General features: G+C 36.5%; 1 protein-coding gene across 1 annotated transcript in view; it reads right to left on the bottom strand.

Annotated features, from left to right (window-relative positions):
* FAM13A (family with sequence similarity 13 member A) overlaps nt 1-21,403 on the bottom strand; it is a 334,488-nt gene that overhangs the window by 160,557 nt on the left and 152,528 nt on the right. The window contains exon 6 of the mRNA XM_068974938.1: nt 9,047-9,121. Coding sequence (XP_068831039.1) covers nt 9,047-9,121 — 75 coding nt within the window. The remainder of the gene's footprint in view (nt 1-9,046; nt 9,122-21,403) is intronic.

Genomic DNA, 21,403 nt, shown 5'->3' with positions numbered 1-21,403 from the left:
TTGCTATGTCCTGGCATTGTGAAAGTATTACCAAAATAAAAGGAAGGAAGAAAATTACATGATTCTAAAAGAATTCTCTAATGTAATAAAGACACTCGACACATCAGAAGAGGCCGTTAATAAGCAAAGCAAATGTATTTAAAAGAATTGGTCGTTAAGCTTCAGTATCACATCACAGAAAACGTATTTAAAATATATGTCTGTGGAGGAAAAAGTGATAAACATTAAGAAAAAAGATCTACCTTAAGAATAATAGATATAGAGTAAATAGTAGCAGAGGTTAATGAATCAGGGAAACAAATACAACAGAGAATGAGCAAAACTAAAAGCTGCAGAGTCTAAGAAAACAAACAAATTTCTAGCAATCCTAATCAAAAACAAACAAGAAAATGCCCCAAGATAATAGCAAAAATGAAAAAAGACAACAGACAAAGATTTTGTAAAGACTATAATAAATATTTTAAAAATAAGAGGAAACATTAAAAATTTTATGCTAATTAAAATAGACTATTTTCTAGAAAGTATAACATCAAAAAATTAAAAATAGAACTACTATATGATCCAGCAATTCTACTTCTGGGTATATACCCTAAGAAAATAAAAACACTAATTTGAAAAGACACATGCACCTTAATGTTCATAGCAGCATTATTTACAACAGCCAAGACATGGAAACGACCTAAGAGCCCTTCACCAGATGAATGGATAAAGAAGGTGTGTGTACACACACACACACGCACCTATAATGGAATACTATTCAACCATAATAAAGAATGAAATCTTGCCATTTGTAACAACATGGATGGACCTAAGAGTATTATGCTTAATGAAATGTCATACAGAGAAAGACAAATACTCTCTTATCGCTTGTATGTGGAATCTAAAAAATAAATGAATAAATACAACAAAACGGAAACAGACTCACAGATCTGTAGAACAAACTAGTGGTTACTAGTGGGGAGAGGGAAGGGAGAGAAGAAAAGCTGTGGATAGGGGATTAAGAGGTACAAACTACTACATATAAAATAAATATACTACAAGGATATTTTGTTCAGCACAAGGAATATAGCCAACATTTTATAACTTTACAGATGGAATACAATCTATACAACTTTTGAATTACTATATTATGTACCTGGAGGTAATATAATATTAGAAATCAACTATATTTTAATAAAAAACTAATAATTAAGAATTAACAAAAACATGAATAGGACTACAAGCCCAAAATAAATTGAATAAGCAGCTAAAAAAACAACTTGCCAAACAAATTTAAAAAGCAAAACAAAATTAAAAACAGATAAATCAGTAAACCTCACTAGACCCAGACATGTTTATAGATATATTCTATCAAATAATGAAGGCACTGATAACCCTCATCTTAAACTGTTTCACAGAATAGAAAAGATTCTCCTTGGTCCATTTGATTAGGCTAGCACAACCTTTATACCAAAAATTGATGAAACAAAACATTTTATTAACTTAGATGTAAAAATACTAAGTAAAATATCAGTTATCCAAAACTTTCAAGGTATTTAAAAACATGTATCAAGGTCAGGTTCAGAATTGGTTTATTCCACTGAGGCACTGTTGCTTTAAGATTAGAAAATCTATGAATATAGCTCTCCACAACAAATGAATATGGGAGAAAAAACAGGCAATAATTGTAACCGATGTGAAGGAACATTTGCTAAAATTTAACATTCACTCAAAATAAAATTCTTAGCAAAACATGTTTATAAAACATACCTACAAAGCACTGAAAGCAAACATCATAAACCTAATGACTGTATGTATGAAGAGAAACACATGAAAACATATGGACACTAATTACTTCCATGTGAAACAAAAAACAAGAAGCAAATAATTTACATGTTCATTTTCAAGATTTTATCAGAGGTCTGCTATGTGCCTGGTATTGTGAAAGAATGACCCCCGTCCCTCACCTCCCCAAAACAAAAGGAAAAATGCCATGATAATATATAAAAATCAAATGTAGAAACTTTCCCTTAGGAAGCAATGCAAGAAGCATTTCTATTTAACCTTATACTGGCAGTCCTGGAACATAGCACAAGAGAAGAGAAATTAAATGATAAGAGGCTTGAAAGGGAATAAACCACTCTCATTATTTCCAGATGATATGATTGTCTACAAAGGAAGTCAAAGAGAATTGCTCAACAAAATATTAGAACTAATAAAAATTTGACAAGATTTTCAGATATAAAGTCAACAATAAAAATCAGTTTCAACACTAAACATCAGCAACAAAGTTTGAAGACATCAGCAACAAAGTTTGAAGACATCAGCAACAAAGTTTGAAGATATAATAAGTGCTCCATTTATAATATCTACAAAAAGGAGATCTAGAATAAAAATTATAACTTGGGGAATAGTTAGAAGACAATTATAATTTTTTTAAAATCAAAGACATTAAAGAGGATCTGAGTAAATAGAAAGTTACGTGATGGTCATGGATAGAACACCATGTTCATGAGATTAATTCACTTTAAATTCTAAATAAAATTTCTCATAAAACTTGACAATATTTAATTGCAAAAGCAAAGGACCAAGAATGGTAAAGATAATTTTCAAGAAGAAAAAGTTGAAGAAATATATACTACCAGATATCACTAATTAAGACATTGGGGTAATGAAATAAAAGAAACACATAGAAAAAGCAACAAATAATACAGTACAGAAACAGACATAAAAACATTTGACATATAATGGAAATACTATTTCAAAAAGTGGACAAAAGATGAAACTGTTGAACAAATACACTGAGTTGACTGATTTTCATCTATAAAATGAGGATCTTACTTTATGCTATACACAAAATTCAATTTCAAATGAACTAAGACCTATATATATGCAAAGCAAACTTTAAAACTTTTGGAAAATAATAAAAAAGATTTTTGAACTGATCTCAAAGTAGGTGAGGATTTCTTAAACAAGATGTAAAAAAAGCACAAAACTCCAAAACTGATGAATCTAAGTCCACTGAAATAAAAAGCTTTCAAACATTAAACGACACTATATTCAATATGGAAAAAAAAAAAAAAAACAGAAAATTGGGTGGAAGTATCTGGAATACATATAACTGACAATAGAGAGCAAACTCTCATAAATCATTAAGAAAAAATTAAAACAACCAAATAGCAAAATTTGCATTGGTAGGAGAAACAGCACATAGATTAATAATCAAAAATATGATCAAAGTTTAATAAACATATGAAAACATAAACACATGAAAAACACACTGCCCATGTGGTAGGCTATATCACAGTGGAGGTACAAATTAACTCAGAAATCTCAGTGGTGTAACAAACCAGAGGTTTATCATGACCCAGATCCAGTGCAAGTAGACAGGCAGCTCCGTAGCCGTATGTTCCACTGTCTAGTTAATGTGCTACGATGCTCAGTCACTTCAGTCGTGTCTGACCCTGTGCGACCCCGTAGACGGCAGCCCACCAGGCTCCCCCGTCCCTGGGATTCTCCAGGCAAGAACACTGGAGTGGGGTGCCATTTCCTTCTCCAATGCAGGAAAGTGAAAAGTGAAAGTGAAGGCGCTCAGTCATGTCCAACTCTGTGCGACCCCATAGACGGCAGCCCACCAGGCTCTCCCATCCATGGGATTTTCCAGGCAAGAGTACTGGAGTGGGGTGCCATTGCCTTCTCCAATATGCTATGAAAAAGGGCTGAAAAAGCCTTTGAGAGTTGTCATACTGCTCGCAGCCTACTGTCAAAAGTAGTTGGCTGGCCTCACCTACCTGCAGTGGGGCTGGGAAATGGAGAAACGCAGGATATTCAGTGAAAAATAATTGTCTCTGTGATGACAAGTAATTAGAGAAACTCCAACTAAGGCAACAGCAAGTTGTTTCCTACACTCATTTGACTGGGGGAGACGACCACAAGAACTCTGATATTACCAAGGATTTGAGAGAATGTGAAAAATGGAAACAGTCACACACAGCCGCTGAACATGCAAACTGGCCCATTTTAAGAGCATTTGTAATACCTGGACAAAGATGTACCTACATATGATCCTATTTCTATAGGTGCAAAAGGTATCATGTTAAAATTACTCACTTAAAATGGATCTGTAATAGCAAAACACTGGAAGTCATCTAAATATTGGAGACAACCCAAATAGAAAAATCTAGAATATCTAAGTAAACTGCATTATATATTCTTACTGAAAGTGAATATTGATAGGACACATTTTATTGAACAGGCAAAAGAAAACTGCAAAAGGTGATAGACTACATTTTAATATACAATTGTAAAACCTACAAAATTATGATATCTATTATATATACATACAGGCATTCAATTAATCTATAATAATGTGTTGAAATTGTAAACAATTTCAAAACAGGGAGGAGAGATGGTATGTTAGGGTATATTAATCATAAAACAATTTTTATCTTTAATTCTATTATAGGTCATAAAACCTAAAAAATAAAAGTGTTTAAAAATTACTCTTTGGTTAACATTTATCAAGTAAGGCTTTTTATATTAATGATAATTAGAAGCAGTTTCAAAATTTCAGAATAGTTGAATATGGTATGACAATGTATGAAATGTTATGATTATTAGATAACATATATATATTAACTATAGTGTCTGGCATTGATCAGTATTAGCAATCATCACTATTACTTTTATTAAATAAGCACACAAGCTAAGCTGATACATGGAAACACATACTGAAACAACATTCAGTGGAAAAGCAGAATACTAATTAGAATGTTTTATAAATTAAAGCAACCACAAAATACATTCACATCCATTAACAGTGACTTTAAAATAACTTTGAATCTTGGTAAAATTAAATGTTTATTAAATGACTTAATTTGTAAATTTAATTATACTGTCACTAAAATTTCCCAAAATTCTACATTATTCTAAGTTTCTAGTTTACTTTGCTAATAGGCATAGGCATTTAAAAAATTATTTAAGAAACTACAAATGTGACAACTGGTTTCCTTTTGAATAAAACCTCCTTCATAAATGATGCATGATCCCTGAAGTCATTAACCTCTGAAAATAAAAATAATTTAACAGTTGCTTCTACTACATAACTGTTTACTTGATAACTGCACTATTTTTATCACACATTTTATAGTTAATATGACTTGGTTTACTAAAAGAAACATTTATAAAAGCACTAGGAGAATTTAGTGACTAAAACTATTATGTGCTTGTAATTCTAGTTTTACCAACTGAGCTATCAGAGAATCAGAAAGGAAACAGGTTATCTTGTATTTTATACCTTCCCCCAGCACTGAATTAACTGGATAGTCCTTCTTATACAATGGCCTGAACTTTTTTTAACCAAGGTCAACAAGAACATAGCAAGTTAAGTGGGAAGTCTAGGTCATACACCAAGGAGAGAGAGAAGAAAGAGTTTTTTTTTCCCCTCAGTTCCTGGATCCTCTTCAGGGTTTATACTGTGACCAATGAATATGAGCTATGAGGCTTATTTAGAGCCACTGGCATTTATATTAGGCAGAAGAAGATTTTGTCTCTTCTCCTCAAATCATGATCATACTAGGTTACAAGAAGCTATGTTTACATTTTACGCCTCTTTAAAAATCTGTTTAATGTTCTCTTCTATTCATCTATTCCAGTTACTTGTTTGCATATGTAGTCTATCCAGTATGGGGCATGAAATGGTTATATGAGCATGTCCTTGAACTAACAGGGCTGGTGATCATTGCTCATCCAGGAAGTATCATGGCACTGTGTAATGAAGGTATCATTTATTTTTTCCAGCAGACTCAGGTCAAGAAGAGGTTCTCCTAAGTAAGGGAGAGAAATACAATCCTCCCCATTGCCTAAGAGCAGAGACAACAGCTAGCAGAGGGAACACAGATGGGGACAGATGGCTTAGACTAGAGAGACATCTCCAGAGCCAATGGGACACATGCCATTTCTGGATTACCATTTTACATCTCCAGCCATATAGGGATCAGAAATATTTAGCTGTCCAAGGCACATACAGCTGTAACTAGAGCTGTCTGAGAAAGACCGCTATGGAGGCCAAATGAAGTAACATTAGTACCGAGGATACACATCATTCTCACGGCTCCCTAAGTCATTCTAGAAAGGACATACCATCCACATTTTGTTTTTTATATCAACTACATTTTGAAGGTGTTTTCAGCTTCAGCTTTCAAAGATCAACTGCTGGAAAAAAGTTCTTTAATACGATCTGGGTGAAAGAGTTGGTGCCTTATAATCTTGTGCAGCTCACATGCTCTGCCTCATTTCTGGGGATTTGAAACTACAAGGATTTTAATCACGTCTAAAGTAAGCAACGCTAGGCAAAGATTAGCGTGCTCATGTAAATTTAAACTTGCCCATGTAAGACCACAAAAAAGCTAAAGTCACAAACTGCAGATTAACCAATGAAGCAATTTCTCTGTTTAATTAGCTTGGTCATGAACAATACAGTGAGACTCACAGAGGATAATCAATGCATATTAACTACTGATTCTCTATATGCCTGAAATATTCCAAACTGGATTAATTTCATAAGAATAAAAGAATCCCTTCAAACAATTTTTATGACAGGTTTCAAGATTATCTTACGTTTAGAAAGTGATTCATCTAAGGTCTCTTCACCTAAAAGTAGGTGTATCAATAAAAATGAAGATAACGAGCAAATGTTACCTAAAAATGTTTTTCAAATCCTATATTTTTCAATGCATTTGTTTTGGTGAGCATATTTTTGACAGTAAACAAGATTTCTTCTAGAGAACTGAAGTTATGTAAGTTTGTATAGAAAATATATTAATGAAAAAGATTTTTAAAATAGTCTGATCTGGAAAGAAAAGCATAAAAATTAAAACAATTTTCCAGAAAAAAAGGTGGAAAAAGTTTCATAAGAAAGATTTTTTAAAAATTAAAAAAAAAATTGTAGACTCTTACTGTAAGATGCTAAGTAATGACTCACACTTAACTTGATTTGCCTTTAAAATTAAAGTCAAAATCATTTTTTTTCTTTTTTTTAAATCATTTTTATAATAACGTGCAATTAAAACTGAAGACAAGAAAATTGCAAAATGGTGAAAAATCAAGAAAATCTAAATAAATGGGGAGATACACACTCAGAAAAAAATAATAATAAATAAAATAAAATTTTGCCCACAATGTACTCAAGAAAATTTGGAGAAAATTTTGTCTTAGAATTGGAGAAAACCAAAAGGTAGCTCTATAAATATCACAGGACTTCCTTGGTGATCCAGTGGTTAAGAATTCTCCTGCCAATGCAGGGGACACAGGTTTGATCCTTAATCTGGGAAGATTCCACATGCCTCAGGGTAACTAAGCCCGTGCACCACACACCACAGCTGCTGAACCTGTGTACAACTACTGAAGCCCATGTGTTCTAGAGCCTGGGCTCTGAAACAAGCCACTGCGGTGAGAAGCCTGTGGACCACAACTAGAGAGTAGACTCTGCTCACCACAACTAGAGAAAGGCTGTGCACGGCTAAGAAGATCCAAAATAGTCAAAAATAGATAAAAATTTAAAATATACAGTGGCCAATTAGGAATATCATATACACCTAGTATATACGAGAGTGAATGAGTGAGTGAAGTTGCTCAGTCGTGTCTGACTCTTTGCAACCCCATGGACTGTAGCCTACCAGGCTGCTCTGTCCATGGGATTCTCCAGGCAAGAATACTGGAGTGGGTTGCCATTTCCTTCTCCAGGGGGTCTTCCTAACCCAGGGATCAAACCTGGGTCTCCCACATTGCAGGCAGACGCTTTACCCTCTGAGCCACCAGGGAAGCCCAGCATATAGAAGAAGTTCTACTTAAAAGATGTAAGATTTGGAAAGGGGCTCTAAAATTAATGCAATCACTCTTCTGGGTGTATCAAATAAATTCTTGCAATATATTTTCAGTCAAATGAGTTTTTCTTCTCAGTAGCAAAACAAATATGTGCATTTTGAAATTGTCTTAATAAGGAAAACAAAATTTTACACATTATACCCTTTATTCTATCATATGTATGATAGTTCATATCAAAAAGTCTTAAAACAATACATGCTGGAGAGGGTATGGAGGAAAGGGAACCCTCCTACACTGTTGGTAGGAATGTAAACTGGTACAGACATTATAGAGAACAGTATGGAGGTTCCTCAAAAAACTAAAAATAGAGCTATCATATGATTCAGCATTCCCATTCCTGGGCATATGTCTGGAGAAAATCATAATTCAAAAACATACATGCACCCCAATTTACAACAGCCAAGACACAGAAGCAACCTAAATGTCCATTGACAGGGGAATGAATAAAGACGTGTGTGTGTATGTATACACATACACATACAGCAGAATATTAGTCATCAATATTGCCATTTGAAGCACATGGATGGATGTGGAGCTTATCATACTAAGTCAAGTAAGTCATACAACAGAAAGGCAAATAATATGTGATATCACTTATGTGTGGTATCTAAAAAACGATACAAATGAATTTATTTACAGAACACAAACAGACTCAGAGACTTAGAAAACCACTTATGGCTACCAAAGGGGAAAGGTAGGGGTGAGGATAAGGAGGCTGGAGGTAACATATACACACTACGATACGTACAAAAGATAATCAGCAAGGACCTACTGCATAGTACAGGGAACTCTACTCAGTACTCTGTAATAATCTACCTGGAAAAAGAATCGGAAAAATAGTAGATGTACGTATAGGTACAACTGAATCACTTTGCTGCACATTTGAAACTAATACAACACTGTAAATCAACTGTACATCAGTGTAAAATACAAAAAAATAGTGGGCAATACAAAAATAAAAATATCACTGTTAAATAATGAGTGTGTTGAGCATTTTTAGATGACTATAATCCTGGATTACACAGTAAATATGACATATAAAGTATATGTTATATTTAAGACCACAAGGTCCAAATAAGGTGGGGTGGTGGTGCTGAGGGAAATACAAGCAACAGAACATGGAAACACAAGAAGATAAAGAGTATTCCTAAATGTTTCTGCATAAAGAGCAGAGATAGCCTACCTTGGTTTTTGGAGATGGCTTTTGTGCGTCTCTTTCGAAATCTTTTGTTAGAAGGATGTTCTTACAATTGGCCTCCTATAAAAGAAGTATGAAAGAAACATTAGAGATGGAAGAACACTGCCCGAATCAGAAATTACCCTAATTCACTACCCTAATCAGTGAAAATCATTTCTGGATTGAGTTGTTCACACCAGAAGCTAGTGAGATTGCAGTGAGAAGCCAAAACATTTCTTTTCTTCACCACATACAACAGTGAAGTAACATAAGACAGTGACAGAATCACTTTGGTACCTATAGGACATAGATATTCTAAGATGATATATCATGTCACTTACATATTCACAGATAGCTCATCTCTCCTTTGGAGAACTAAAGAGTAATTTTCCAAGACATCAACACCAAACTTTGAGTTTCCAACTTTCTCCAAGTATTTCACAAATGGGTTCTGATTCTATAAATATTTTATCATAAAACAAATTCCTTCATATTATCTAGCAAACTGCTACTGAATAGTGACAATATCAAAATCCTGAGAAAGATATCAGAGTATCTGTTTACAAAATAATTCAGCTTCTAAGTCCCTGGTTCATGTCAATATAGTACACGCAAAAATAAGAGCAGAGATTACGGGTGGCAGCTTGCTTGGGGTTGGATAGATTTACTATTTATTTCTATATAATACCTATATGCAGATCAGGAAGCAACAGTTAGAACTGGACACAGAACAACAGACTGGTTCCAAATAGGAAAAGGAGTACATCAAGGCTGTATATTGTCACCCTGCTTATTTAACTTAAATGCAGAGTACATCATGAGAATCGCTGGGCTGGAGGAAGCACAAGCTGGAATCAAGATTGCTGGGAGAAATATCAATAATTTCAGATGTGCAGATGACACCACCCTTATGGTAAAAATTGAAGAAGAACTAAACAGCCTCTTGATGAAAGAGGAGAGTGAAAAAGTTGGCTTAAAGCTCAACATTCAGAAAACGAATATCATGGCATCCAGTCCCATCACTTCATGGCAAATAGATGGGGAAACAGTGGAAAGAGGGGCTGATTTTATTTTTTCGGGCTCCAAAACCACGGCAGATGGTGATTGCAGGCGTGAAATTAAAAGACACTTACTCCTTGGAAGGAAAGTTATAACCAACTGAGATAGCATATTCAAAAGCAGAGACATTACTTTGCCAACAAAGGTCCGTCTAGTCAAGGCTATGGTTTTTCCAGTGGTCATGTATGGATGTGAGAGTTGGACTATAAAGAAAGCTGAGTGCCAAAGAACTGATGCTTTTGAACTGTGGTGTTGGAGAAGACTCTTGAGGGTCCCTTGGACTTCAAGGAGATCCAACCAGTCCATCCTAAAGGAGATCAGTCCTGGGTGTTCATTGGAAGGACAGATGTTGAAGCTGAAACTCCAATAATTTGGCCACCTGATGCAAAGAGCTGACTCATTTGAAAAGACCTAATGCTGGGAAAGATTGAGGGCAGGAGGAGAAGGGGATGACAGAGGATGAGATGGTTGGATGGCATCACCGACTCCATGGACATGGGTTTGGGTGGACTCCGGGAGTTGGCGATGGACAGAGAGGCCTGGCGTGCTGCAGTTGGGGTTGCAAAGAGTCGGACACAACTGAGCAACTGAACTGAACTGAATACATGAAAAGAATAATCTTGTTGTTTTAAAAATAATACAGGAATTCACTTCTGAATAGCCATTAAGTTTAGTAAATTTTGCATAGATGATTCTATCTCTAGATTAAGATAGAACAAAACTATGTAACAGGAAGATGATAGTTGACAAAAATGCTAAGAATAAGTCAGATTTCTTTTACTCGCTCCATAACCTTTACCTCTGCATCTCATTTCTTTTCCCATCATGCCTACCATTCAATCACCTAAATAATGAGCTTTTTTCAAGTTCATCTCACAGCTAAGTAATTATCATCCTTTTTTAAGATCATCATCTTTTAAACAAAACTACAGTCTACATGACCACAGGAAAAACCATAGCCTTGACTAGACAGACCTTAGTCGGCAAAGTAATGTCTCTGCTTTTGAATATGCTGTCTAGGTTGGTCATAACTTTCCTTCCAAGGAGTAAACAACTTTTAATTTCATGGCTGCAATCACCATCTGCAGTGATTTTGGAGCCCCCCAAAATAAAGTTTGCCACTGTTTCCACTGTTTCCCCATCTATTTGCCATGAAGTGATGAGACCGGATGCCATGATCTTCGTTTTCTGAATGTTGAGCTTTAAGCCAACTTTTTTACTCTCCACTTTTACTTTCATCAAGAGGCTTTTTAGTTCCTCTTCACTTTCTGCCATAAGGGTGGTGTCATCTGCATATCTGAGGTTATTAATATGGTTTTTCCTGTGGTCATGTATGGATGTGAGAGTTGGACTGTGAAGAAGGCTGAGCGCTGAAGAATTGATGCTTTTGAACTGTGGTGTTGGAGAAGACTCTTGAGAGTCCCTTGGACTGCAAGGAGATCCAACCAGTCCATTCTGAAGGAGATCAACCCTGGGATTTCTTTGGAAGGAATGATGCTAAAGCTGAAACTCCAGTACTTTGGCCACCTCATGTGAAGAGTTGACTCATTGGAAAAGACTCTGAGGCTGGGAGGGATTAGGGGCAGGAGGAGAAGGGGACGACAGAGGATGAGATGGCTGGATGGCATCACTGACTCGATGGACGTGAGTCTGAGTGAACTCTGGGAGTTGGTGATGGACAGGGAGGCCTGGTGTGCTGCGATTCATGGGGTCGCAAAGAGTCGGACACGACTGAGCAACTGAACTGAACTGAACATACCTTTCTAAAATTTGCTGGGATTATTTTGTTTCTAAAGAAAACAGTATATTATTAGTATAAAACATCCCTAAAGGAAATAATACTGCTACTCACTACTAATAAATAATTACTAAATTATAGGATATATCAGACATGGTGCTAAAGACTTTGCATTTATAATACCATTTCCACCTCAACAGTCTATGAGTTAAGTACTATAATTGTATTATCATTATTCCCCTTTGAACTATTAACATTACACAATAAAAGTGTACAGAAGTTAAGTAAATTGCCTAATGTCACACAGGATTCAAAGATGGTTTTCAATTACTTTAAAGCCTGAGCTCTTATCATCTATAGATACTACTTATCATCCAATATACTCAACATCTTCAAAGAGTAGGTTGTAGAACTATAGCATTTGAAAGCCAAGAGAATTTTTAAAGAACCAGTGCTCAGCTACCCTCCTCTGATTTTACAAGTGAGAGATGTGGATCCTGAGGTGATGTGACCGAAATCACACAGAGCATGGGGCCTGGGCCACAGGTCTGCACACGGCACCTGTTCTCTGCTTTGTAGGGAGCAGTATTCCCAGACTCGGAGGAGATCAGAGCTTCTTGTGAGCTGGAGTAGGGGGTGTGGGGGGAGGGTCACTGCAGTGCTGCCAACACACTCAGCTGCCTGTGGCCTCATGCACAGACCTATGTATGGATCAAGGGTACAGTTCTGAGATGTCCAAGTAAGTGTGCCTTCCAGTCCTACCCATTCCCACCAGTCACAACACCTGCTGGTGGGAAGCTGTTTACTGGAAATAGTGAATGAACCCATTCCTGTTTCTGACTCACTGTGAGAGGAATAAACTATAACCAGAATGACATTTAAAAGGTCCAAGTTATTAGCTGCATAATCTGTTGTGTAATTTGGCTACACTTGGGTAATATAATTAGGTATAATCCTTATACCTCTTTTTAAACTGGAACTGCTAGTACGTAAATGTTAGAATGTGACGAGAAGAAAACAGACTGATTGGTAAGGGAAGTTAATAGGAATAACTGACCTTTGTTTATGTCTGCCTGGGTTTATAAATGCCTATAATTCTTTCTTCCTCAGGCATAAACTAGAAGTGACGGTATTCCCTTTAAAAGTGATGGTATCACCCTTATTTTGCCTCCTTGCCCCTGTGAATTAATAAATATAAAGCTGAGAGTCAGCTTTTCCCTAAAAGACTCTGAAAGTGCTTTCTGTAAACTTTTAACTGAAAATGCCACCTACATACATTCTTTTATTTTTTGTTTTATGACTTCAAATTCAGACAACAGAGTCATTGTGAAGTTTAGTAGTCACAGCACAAAATGCAGTCAAGAGATCTGTTTTCTCATCCTAGTTCTTGAACTAATCATCTCTAGGAAGCCAGGCAAGCATTTTAACCTCTTGGATGTCTCCCTCAGTTTAAAGATCTATAAAACAAAGGGATTGATTATATGTGCTCCAAGAATCCTATCTTGTCTTAAATTTCAAGATTTCATGATTCTTCCAGGAAACAGTATTTCTTGACTAAAAGGTAAGCCATGTCCTCTTCAGAGCTGCATTCCCAGAGTGCCATCAGAATGCTGCAGAGGTGTGGGCACCCCAGCAGTGGCAGTGAGCTATATAACACCAGCAACATTCCCTGCAGGGTAGTGTTACTCAGATTTCTAAAGAAAAATTAAGTAATTCAACTAGTAGCTTAAATCAGTAACTGGTAATAACTTAATTTATTGTTTTAAATCAGATATAGTATGGAAACTCAGTAATATATTATGAGAAACAGCTTAAAGATTAAGCCTTTTTAAATTTGTGCTTTTAAAAAGCCATTTATACTTGTAGGCATATACCTGAGAATTAAAAACATATGTCCACACAAAACTTTTTACATGAGTGCTCACAGTAGCATTATTCATAATAATCCATAAATGTAAACAACCCAAATGTCTATCAACTGATGATCAAATTTTAAAAAATGGTGCAGTCACACAATGGAATATTGTCCAGCTATTAAAAGGAAAAGAACTAATATCTGCTAATAACATCATGAAAACAATATGCCAAGTGAAAGAAGCCAAATACAAATGACAGACATATTGTGTGATTCCACGTATATGGAATGTCCAGAATAGGCAAACAGCAACAGGAGTGGATTAGGGGCTGTCAGGGTCTTGGGAGTGACAAAGATATTCTGGAATTAGGTAATGGTAATGGTTGGCGTGCTGCGATTCATGGGGTCGCAGAGTCGGACACGACTGAGCGACTGAACTGAACTGAATGGTTGTACAACTTTGTAAACATGCTAAAACTCAATAAACTGCACACTGTAAACAAGTGAACTGTATGGTACCTAAACTGTATCTACATTTAAAAAGCAAGACTTTTAAAGCTAATCCCCAATTCTCAGGGCAAAGAGAAGGAAGGTTTGTGTTTAAACTCTCCCCTTAGAAGAACTTCTTTGTAAAGGTTTGAAGGGGGAATGTTTTTGTTTGTAAGTATTAAACTATATGTGTGCACGGAAATTCTCTCAAATATTAACTGAACACTATTATGTGTGGCATTCCAACGCTGGTCACTGGGGGATGGAATGATAAATTAGACACGAATATATTACACAGGGTATATTTATATTTATTTTAAACATTTCAGCTGTTTGAATGAGACTTCTGACTGAACTGATTGCCCATTCTAATGACTGAGCAACAATCAGTTGTTTAAACCTGCTGTGTCATTTGGTATCATGAAAACACCACTTTAAAACACAATAGGGGAAGAAAACAATACCTTGTTTGTCACGACTTTGTTGGCTTTACCATTCACCTATTAATGACATTAAAAAATATAAACACAGTTGCTGTTCCCTCAGCCGAGCCCACGGATCCCAGATATTCACAGCATGTGCCTGCACTTCACCCAGGTCTCTGCTCAGTTTTTACTGGAGAGGACACCCTCCCTGAACACCTCCTCTGTGTCACTACTGCTCTCCCCACCTGCTGATGCTGTCTATTTCTTCACTGCACTCAGCAATATATGACTTTAATACTGAGTGGTTTCAATTCTTCACTATCCATCTTACCCTACTCCATGAGAAGACCTATATCACTCACAACGTGAGAAGACCTATATCCTATCACTTATGAATATATTCACAGGACCCAGTACAGTTTGGCACACAGCAGAAGCTCAAGTGTAGTGAATGAGTAAACCAAATCAATGAACAATATCCCTTTCTAATTTTTTGCAATCTTTTATGCATTCCTCTTGTTTTTAATTCCCTCCTTAATCAGCTTACACTTCAGGACCTTTCATTCCTTTTCTAATGCCCTCCATTTCCTTCCTCTGGTCTTTAATCACTGCATTTATCTCATAAAAGGAAGAATCCAGTGATATGCCTTCTCTGTGTTGAGAATGGAGCAACTGAAAGTGGCTGGGGAAAAAAAAATTATAGAATTGGTTGACTGCCATGTTAAATGTATTAACATAAATCTTCACAACAGTCCTGCTATATTTCTTTAGTAAGGTTTCTATTCTCCAACGTGCTATATCATGTCTCCTCCTCTTTTCTCAAACCCCTTTCCTTCCATTTTTGCTTCACTGGAAAAAGAGATGCATCATATAAAGTTCTCATCACCCTTCTCCCCAACCCCTCCACCCCCCCCCCCCCCCCATCAAATTTACAAGCCACTCTCCATTCCTCCAGTTACGATAGAAGATTCTGGTCCTAATCAACCATTCCTTTAATGCCACCCTCAATCCTATCTCCTCTCATCTTCTCAAGGACATCACTCTGCCAATTCTACCCTCCCACTCCCTCTCTATTAGACAATTCCCATAATCACAGGCACTCTCCGTAATTATCCTAAATAATCAAACAAAACTCACTTCCTTAATCTTACTTCTTCCACTAGTGGTGGTTCCAAGTTTTTTTCTTTCCTTTATAACCCATTCCTTCAAAATAGCTGTTTTCATGATCTCTACTTCTTTAGCTTTGATGCCCCCAAATCTGTTTTGTTGTTGTTCTATTTTTTTAAATTTTTTATTTTTTAAGTAATCACTACTCCACAGAAAGTACTGAAAACATTCACAGTTTGGTCTCCATTTACTCAGGTTCTTGGCAGCATGTGACCCAGGTGACTACTTCTAATAGCTGCCACATCATCACGGGTAGGGAAAAAAAGTTGCCTAACTCACTGACTAACTTTACATGATCTCTTTGGATTCTGCTTCTCCTCTATACAATAAAGTTACATACCCACTAGTTATTGGTTTGTTTTTTGTGTATTAGTCAGTCAGTTGTGTCCGACTTCTTTCGACCCACGGACTATAGACTGCCAGGCTCCCCTGTCCATGGAATTCTCCAGGCAAGAATACTTGAGTGAGTTGCCATTTCCTTCTCCAGGCGATTGTCCCAACCCAGGAACTGAATCATGGTCTCCAGCATTGCAGGCAGATTCTTTACCATTTGAGCCATTCCTCTACTAAATAGAAGTTCCATGAAAGCAAATAACTTGTCTTTCCCATGTGTGTGTTTCAGTTGCTCAGTCGTGTTGACTCTTTGTGACCCCATGGACTGTAGTCTGCCAAGCTCCTCTGTCCATGGAATTCTCCAGGCAAGAATACTGGAGTGGATTGCCATTCCCTTCTCCAGGGGACCTACCCCACCCAGGGATCAAACCTGGGTCTCCCATATTGCAGGCACATTCTTTACTGTCTGAGTCACCTATTAGGGTCTTTCTTACTTATTATTAAAACTACATGCCACTGAAAGTTCCTCATATAGCAGGAGCGCAATAAATATGTGTTGAATAAATAGTTGAATGAAAATGGAGTGACTTAAGGGTTGATGCAGAGAAGTCTTTTCCCAGATGATACAATGATCTCAGAGCATTTTAACTGCTTTTACATACAAACAATATCTAGTGGCTCTAAATTTGTATCATTATCTTTGACATTTCTCCTAAGCTACTTATTTCTGTCTACTTGGCAACTCCACCTTGCTGTCTAATAAGCACCTAAATTTAGTATGTCCAAACCTGAGCTTTTGATTTATCAGCAAAAACATATTATTTCAGTCCTGAGTGTCTTTGCCAGATTATCAAATGGTACCCTGTGACTTAAGTCAAGGTCTTAGGTATTGACTTTGATGCCTTTCTTTCCCATATCTCCCACCATCAACATACCATCAAGTCTAGTCAGCACTCTCCAAGGTAAACTGGGATTAATTCACTTCTATGTACATGGCCACCTCAGTCATAGCCATCATTGTTCACCTAAATTACTTCAATCATCCTGCCTTCTACAAACTTTACGTACATAAATCAAACGAGGTCACTCCACAAGCAATGTCCTATTACTCCTGGAATAAAATCTAAACTTTTTATCATTATCTACATAGCCTTGCAAGTTCTAGCCCAATCATATTTCTCTGACCTCATTCACACCACTTGCCCCCTTCCTTACTCACACCACTTGCCCCCTTCCTTCCTCAGCCATAGTGGCCTTCTTTTTCAACCTTCAAATACTCCAAGACCCTTCATGCCTTCAAGCATTTGCCCCATGTTCCCTCTTCCTGGAATGCCTCTCCACCATTTTCTTACATGGCTGGTGTATTCTCATTTTTCAGCTCCTATGTCATCCCCTCAGAGATGCCTGCTTTAACAATCTCATTTAAAGTGGCTTCCCTGGTTACACTCTTACTGAAAGTTGCACAGTCATGTCTGACTCTTTGCGACACTATGGACTATACAGTCCATGAAACTCTCCAGGCCAGAATACTGGAGTGGGTAGCCTTTCCCTTCTCCAGGGGATCTTCCCAACCAAGAGACTGAACCCAGATCTCCCTCATTGCAGGCAGATTCTTTACCAGCTGAGCCATAAGGGAAGCCCAAGAATACTAGAGTGGGTAGCCTATCCCTTCTCCAGTGGATCTTCCCGATCCAGGAACCAAACCGGGGTCTCCTGCATTATAGGTGGATGGATTCTTTTACCAACTGAAATATTAGGGAAGCCCCAACACTCTTATTAATCATTAATCTGCTTTAATTCAATCATGGTACTTATTCTAATTTGTAATTCACAATTTTACTTTATATTTGATTTATCATACATTAATTTCTTTTTATTTTTTATTTTTGGTGTTATCTATTTTTATTTGAGGTTTGTATTAAATTTTTGTTCACTTTAACTTTATAATATTGTATTGGTTTTGCTATATCAACATGAATCTGCCACGGGTGTACACATGTTCCCCATCCTGAACCCGCCTCCCACCTCCCTCCCCATACCATCCCTCTTGGGTCATCCCAGTGCACCCGCCCCAAGCATCCTGTATCCTGCATCAAACACTAATTTCTTGCATGCTAAGTCACTTCAGTTGTGTCCCTATGGACAACTCTTTGCGACCCTATGGACTATAGCCTGGCCAGGCTTCTCTGTCCATGAGATTTTCCAGGCAAGAATACTAAAGGGTTGCCATGCCCTTCTCCAGGGGATTTTCCTGACCCAGGGATTGAATCCATGTCTCTTATGTCTCCTGCACTGGTAGATGGGATCTTTACCACCAGTGACCCTAAGGAAGTCAGGTTAATATTAACTTCAGTAGACTTTAAAGTTTCATGTGGATAGAGATTTGTTTAGTGTATCCCCAGTATTCAGTAGAGCTTCCCTGGTGGCTCATACAGTAAAGAATCTGCCTGCAATGTGGGAGACCTGGGTTCGATTCCTGGGTTGGAAGATCCCCTAGAGAAGGGCATGGAGTCTTGAGTATTCATTAGTATTTTATAAATATTTTTTGAATGAATAAAGAGAACAATGCCAACTCCTACATTTCCCTTCCCTTTAGTGTTAATTTCTAACCACTAAAGAAATGTGATGAATCTCCTTGATATTGAGAATCAGATAATAATACACTTTTTTATTACTTGGATAATATGATGATGAGTGAGGGCAAGTGGCAAAGAAGCTACTGTTATGACAGGCAGTTGTCAGAGAGCTGTAGATGGTAGGCTGGGGTCAAACCACAACAGGTGATTTGGTTGAATTTAGTGACTTGGAGATCAGAGGACAGACAGCAATGCTGATATAAGTGGGTATAACAGTCAAAGCCTAAGGCCTCCTACAGGAAGGAGATACAAAGAACACTGCTACTTTGCACACAACCAGAATGCAATAAATGTCACTGGCAGATTGCAGACCATTCCTTACAATACCATAAATGTCTCCTCTTTAATTCATCTGCATCTGCAAAATGAATGTTAATTTGACTGACTATAACAAATGAACAAGATGTTTTATTAAAACTCAAAAGCAGTATGATGTTATCTTTACATAAATAAATGGAGCAAATTGAATTAAACTAGCATTTAACAGATTTTCATCATATAAATATTTGGGAAGAAATCTGTAGTTCTTGGGCTTGGACCAAGGAAATATAAATGGAGGAGATGAGAAGTAATAAAGTTTCAGATATATTTTGAACTCATTACTTTATAAACTGCAACTATAATATTCACAGGTACAACCTTAACTGTCTTTTAAGTCTCTTGGAAATTGCTTTATAGAGAATGGCAGCCAGTCATTTCTAATTAAAGAAAAAGGAATGAGAATGAATATAGCAAGGGATGGTGAAATTAAAGATTGAAACATCACTAAACATTAGAATTTGGACTTCCCTGGTAGCTCACACAGTAAAGAATCTGGCTGCAATGCAGGAGACCCGAGTTCAATCCCTGGATGAGGATGATCCCCTGGAGAATGATATGGCAACCAATTCCAGTATTCTTGCCTGGAAAATCTCATGGACAGAGGAGCCTGGCAGGATACAGTCCATGGACTCACAGAGTCAGACATTACTGAGTGACTAATGTTTTCTTTCCTCTAAACATTAGAATCTAGACTTGTGATTGTATTATTACAATCCATTATAGTTTTCTCTTCCTTTTGCTCTGTCATCTCTTATAGAGAAGTTTTTTGTAATAATCTCATCAAAAAGAGCTCTCCCCAGTTACTCACAACTTACTTTATTTCTGTCATGGTGCCTTGTGGTTTAAGATTGGTTTGTGTGTCCATATATCATGCTGGATATTTCAGATCTATTCTCAATATCTGTGCATTTCTTTGTTAAGTTAGTCCACCATGTTTTATTGTTTCACAGTCTTGACTTGAAGAAGCTCTAACTTTTTTACTGATTTGCACAGGGGTTTGAATCTGTTGTCATAAGTGACCAAGCAAAGCCCAGACTCAAGCCTTTTTTATTTGCTGGCCTTTCTGCCTAAGTTATGCTCTTCTTCCTCATATCTATATACATGACTTACTCCACCAAATCACTGTGATCTCCACTCACCTCAGAGAGGTCTCCCTCAATTCTCTATAGAAAATAGTGACTTCACTTTCCTTCTCTCCTCTCATACACCATTAATCTCAAGTCCTTATCATGGTTTAATTTTCTTTTTTTGTTGTTGTTCTTTCTATAGCATCTTTATTTTTTTTGCCAATTAAATTTGGAAGTACATGCAATAAAAGTGATTAAATGCACATTATGATAATGTGCATTTATTTCCATTTTTAGTTTACCTTTGTTTTTATTTATTTTATTTATTTAAAACAATTTTTTATTTTTACTTTATTTTGCTTTATAATACTGTATTGGTTTTGCTATACACTGACATGAATCAGCCATGGGTGTACCTGAGTTCCCAATCCTGAACCCCCCTCCCATGGTTTAATTTTCTTCACAGACTATATCATTAAATACCAAGTTAATTTCCTTAATTGTTTACTGTTTGTGTCCCCTTACTAAAGAGGCAAACTCTGTGAGGGCAGAGATTTTTTTTTTTTTCAATTAAACCTACAGCTCTAGTTCACAGAATACTGCCTGTAACATAGTAGGTGTTTAATAAATGGTAGTTCAAATTAGGCTTAATTGATATTTTCAGGACATTACATTCAAAAAAAAGCAGAAGACAGACTTTTTTCAAGTGCAGATGGTATATTATCTAGGATTGATCACATATTAGGGCACAAAACAAGTCTCAACAAATTTAAGAGTACAGAAATTATTTCAAGCATCTTTTCTGATCACAATGGCATGAGACTAGAAATTAACCACAGAAAAAGAAATGAGGAAAAATGATTACATAAACACAAAATAGCAAACTACAAAAAAAGAAAAAGAAAATACCCAATGGATCAATGATAACATGAAAGAAGAAATTAAAAAATATCTTGAAGCAAATGACAATGAAAACATAAGCATAAAAAAATCTATGGGTGCAGCAAAATAAATTCTTAGGGGGAAGTTCATAGCAATACAGGCCTTCAAGAAACAAGAAAAATCTCAAATAAACAACCAATCCAACATAATCTACCACCTAAAACAATTAGAAAAAGAAAAACAAAGAAAACTTAAAGTCAGCAGAAGGAAGGAAATAATAAAGATCAAGAGGAAATAAATGTTAATAGAATAGAGATTTAAAAAGCAGAAAAAAAAATTAATAAAATCAAGAGTTGGTTCTTTGAAACAGCAAACAAAATTGACAAACCTC

This window comes from Capricornis sumatraensis, chromosome 7 (assembly GCF_032405125.1).
Source record: "Capricornis sumatraensis isolate serow.1 chromosome 7, serow.2, whole genome shotgun sequence".
Taxonomy (NCBI): Eukaryota; Metazoa; Chordata; class Mammalia; order Artiodactyla; family Bovidae; genus Capricornis; species Capricornis sumatraensis.
Note: the sequence above shows the minus strand (reverse complement) of the source record. Positions and strands in the feature narration are given on the sequence as shown.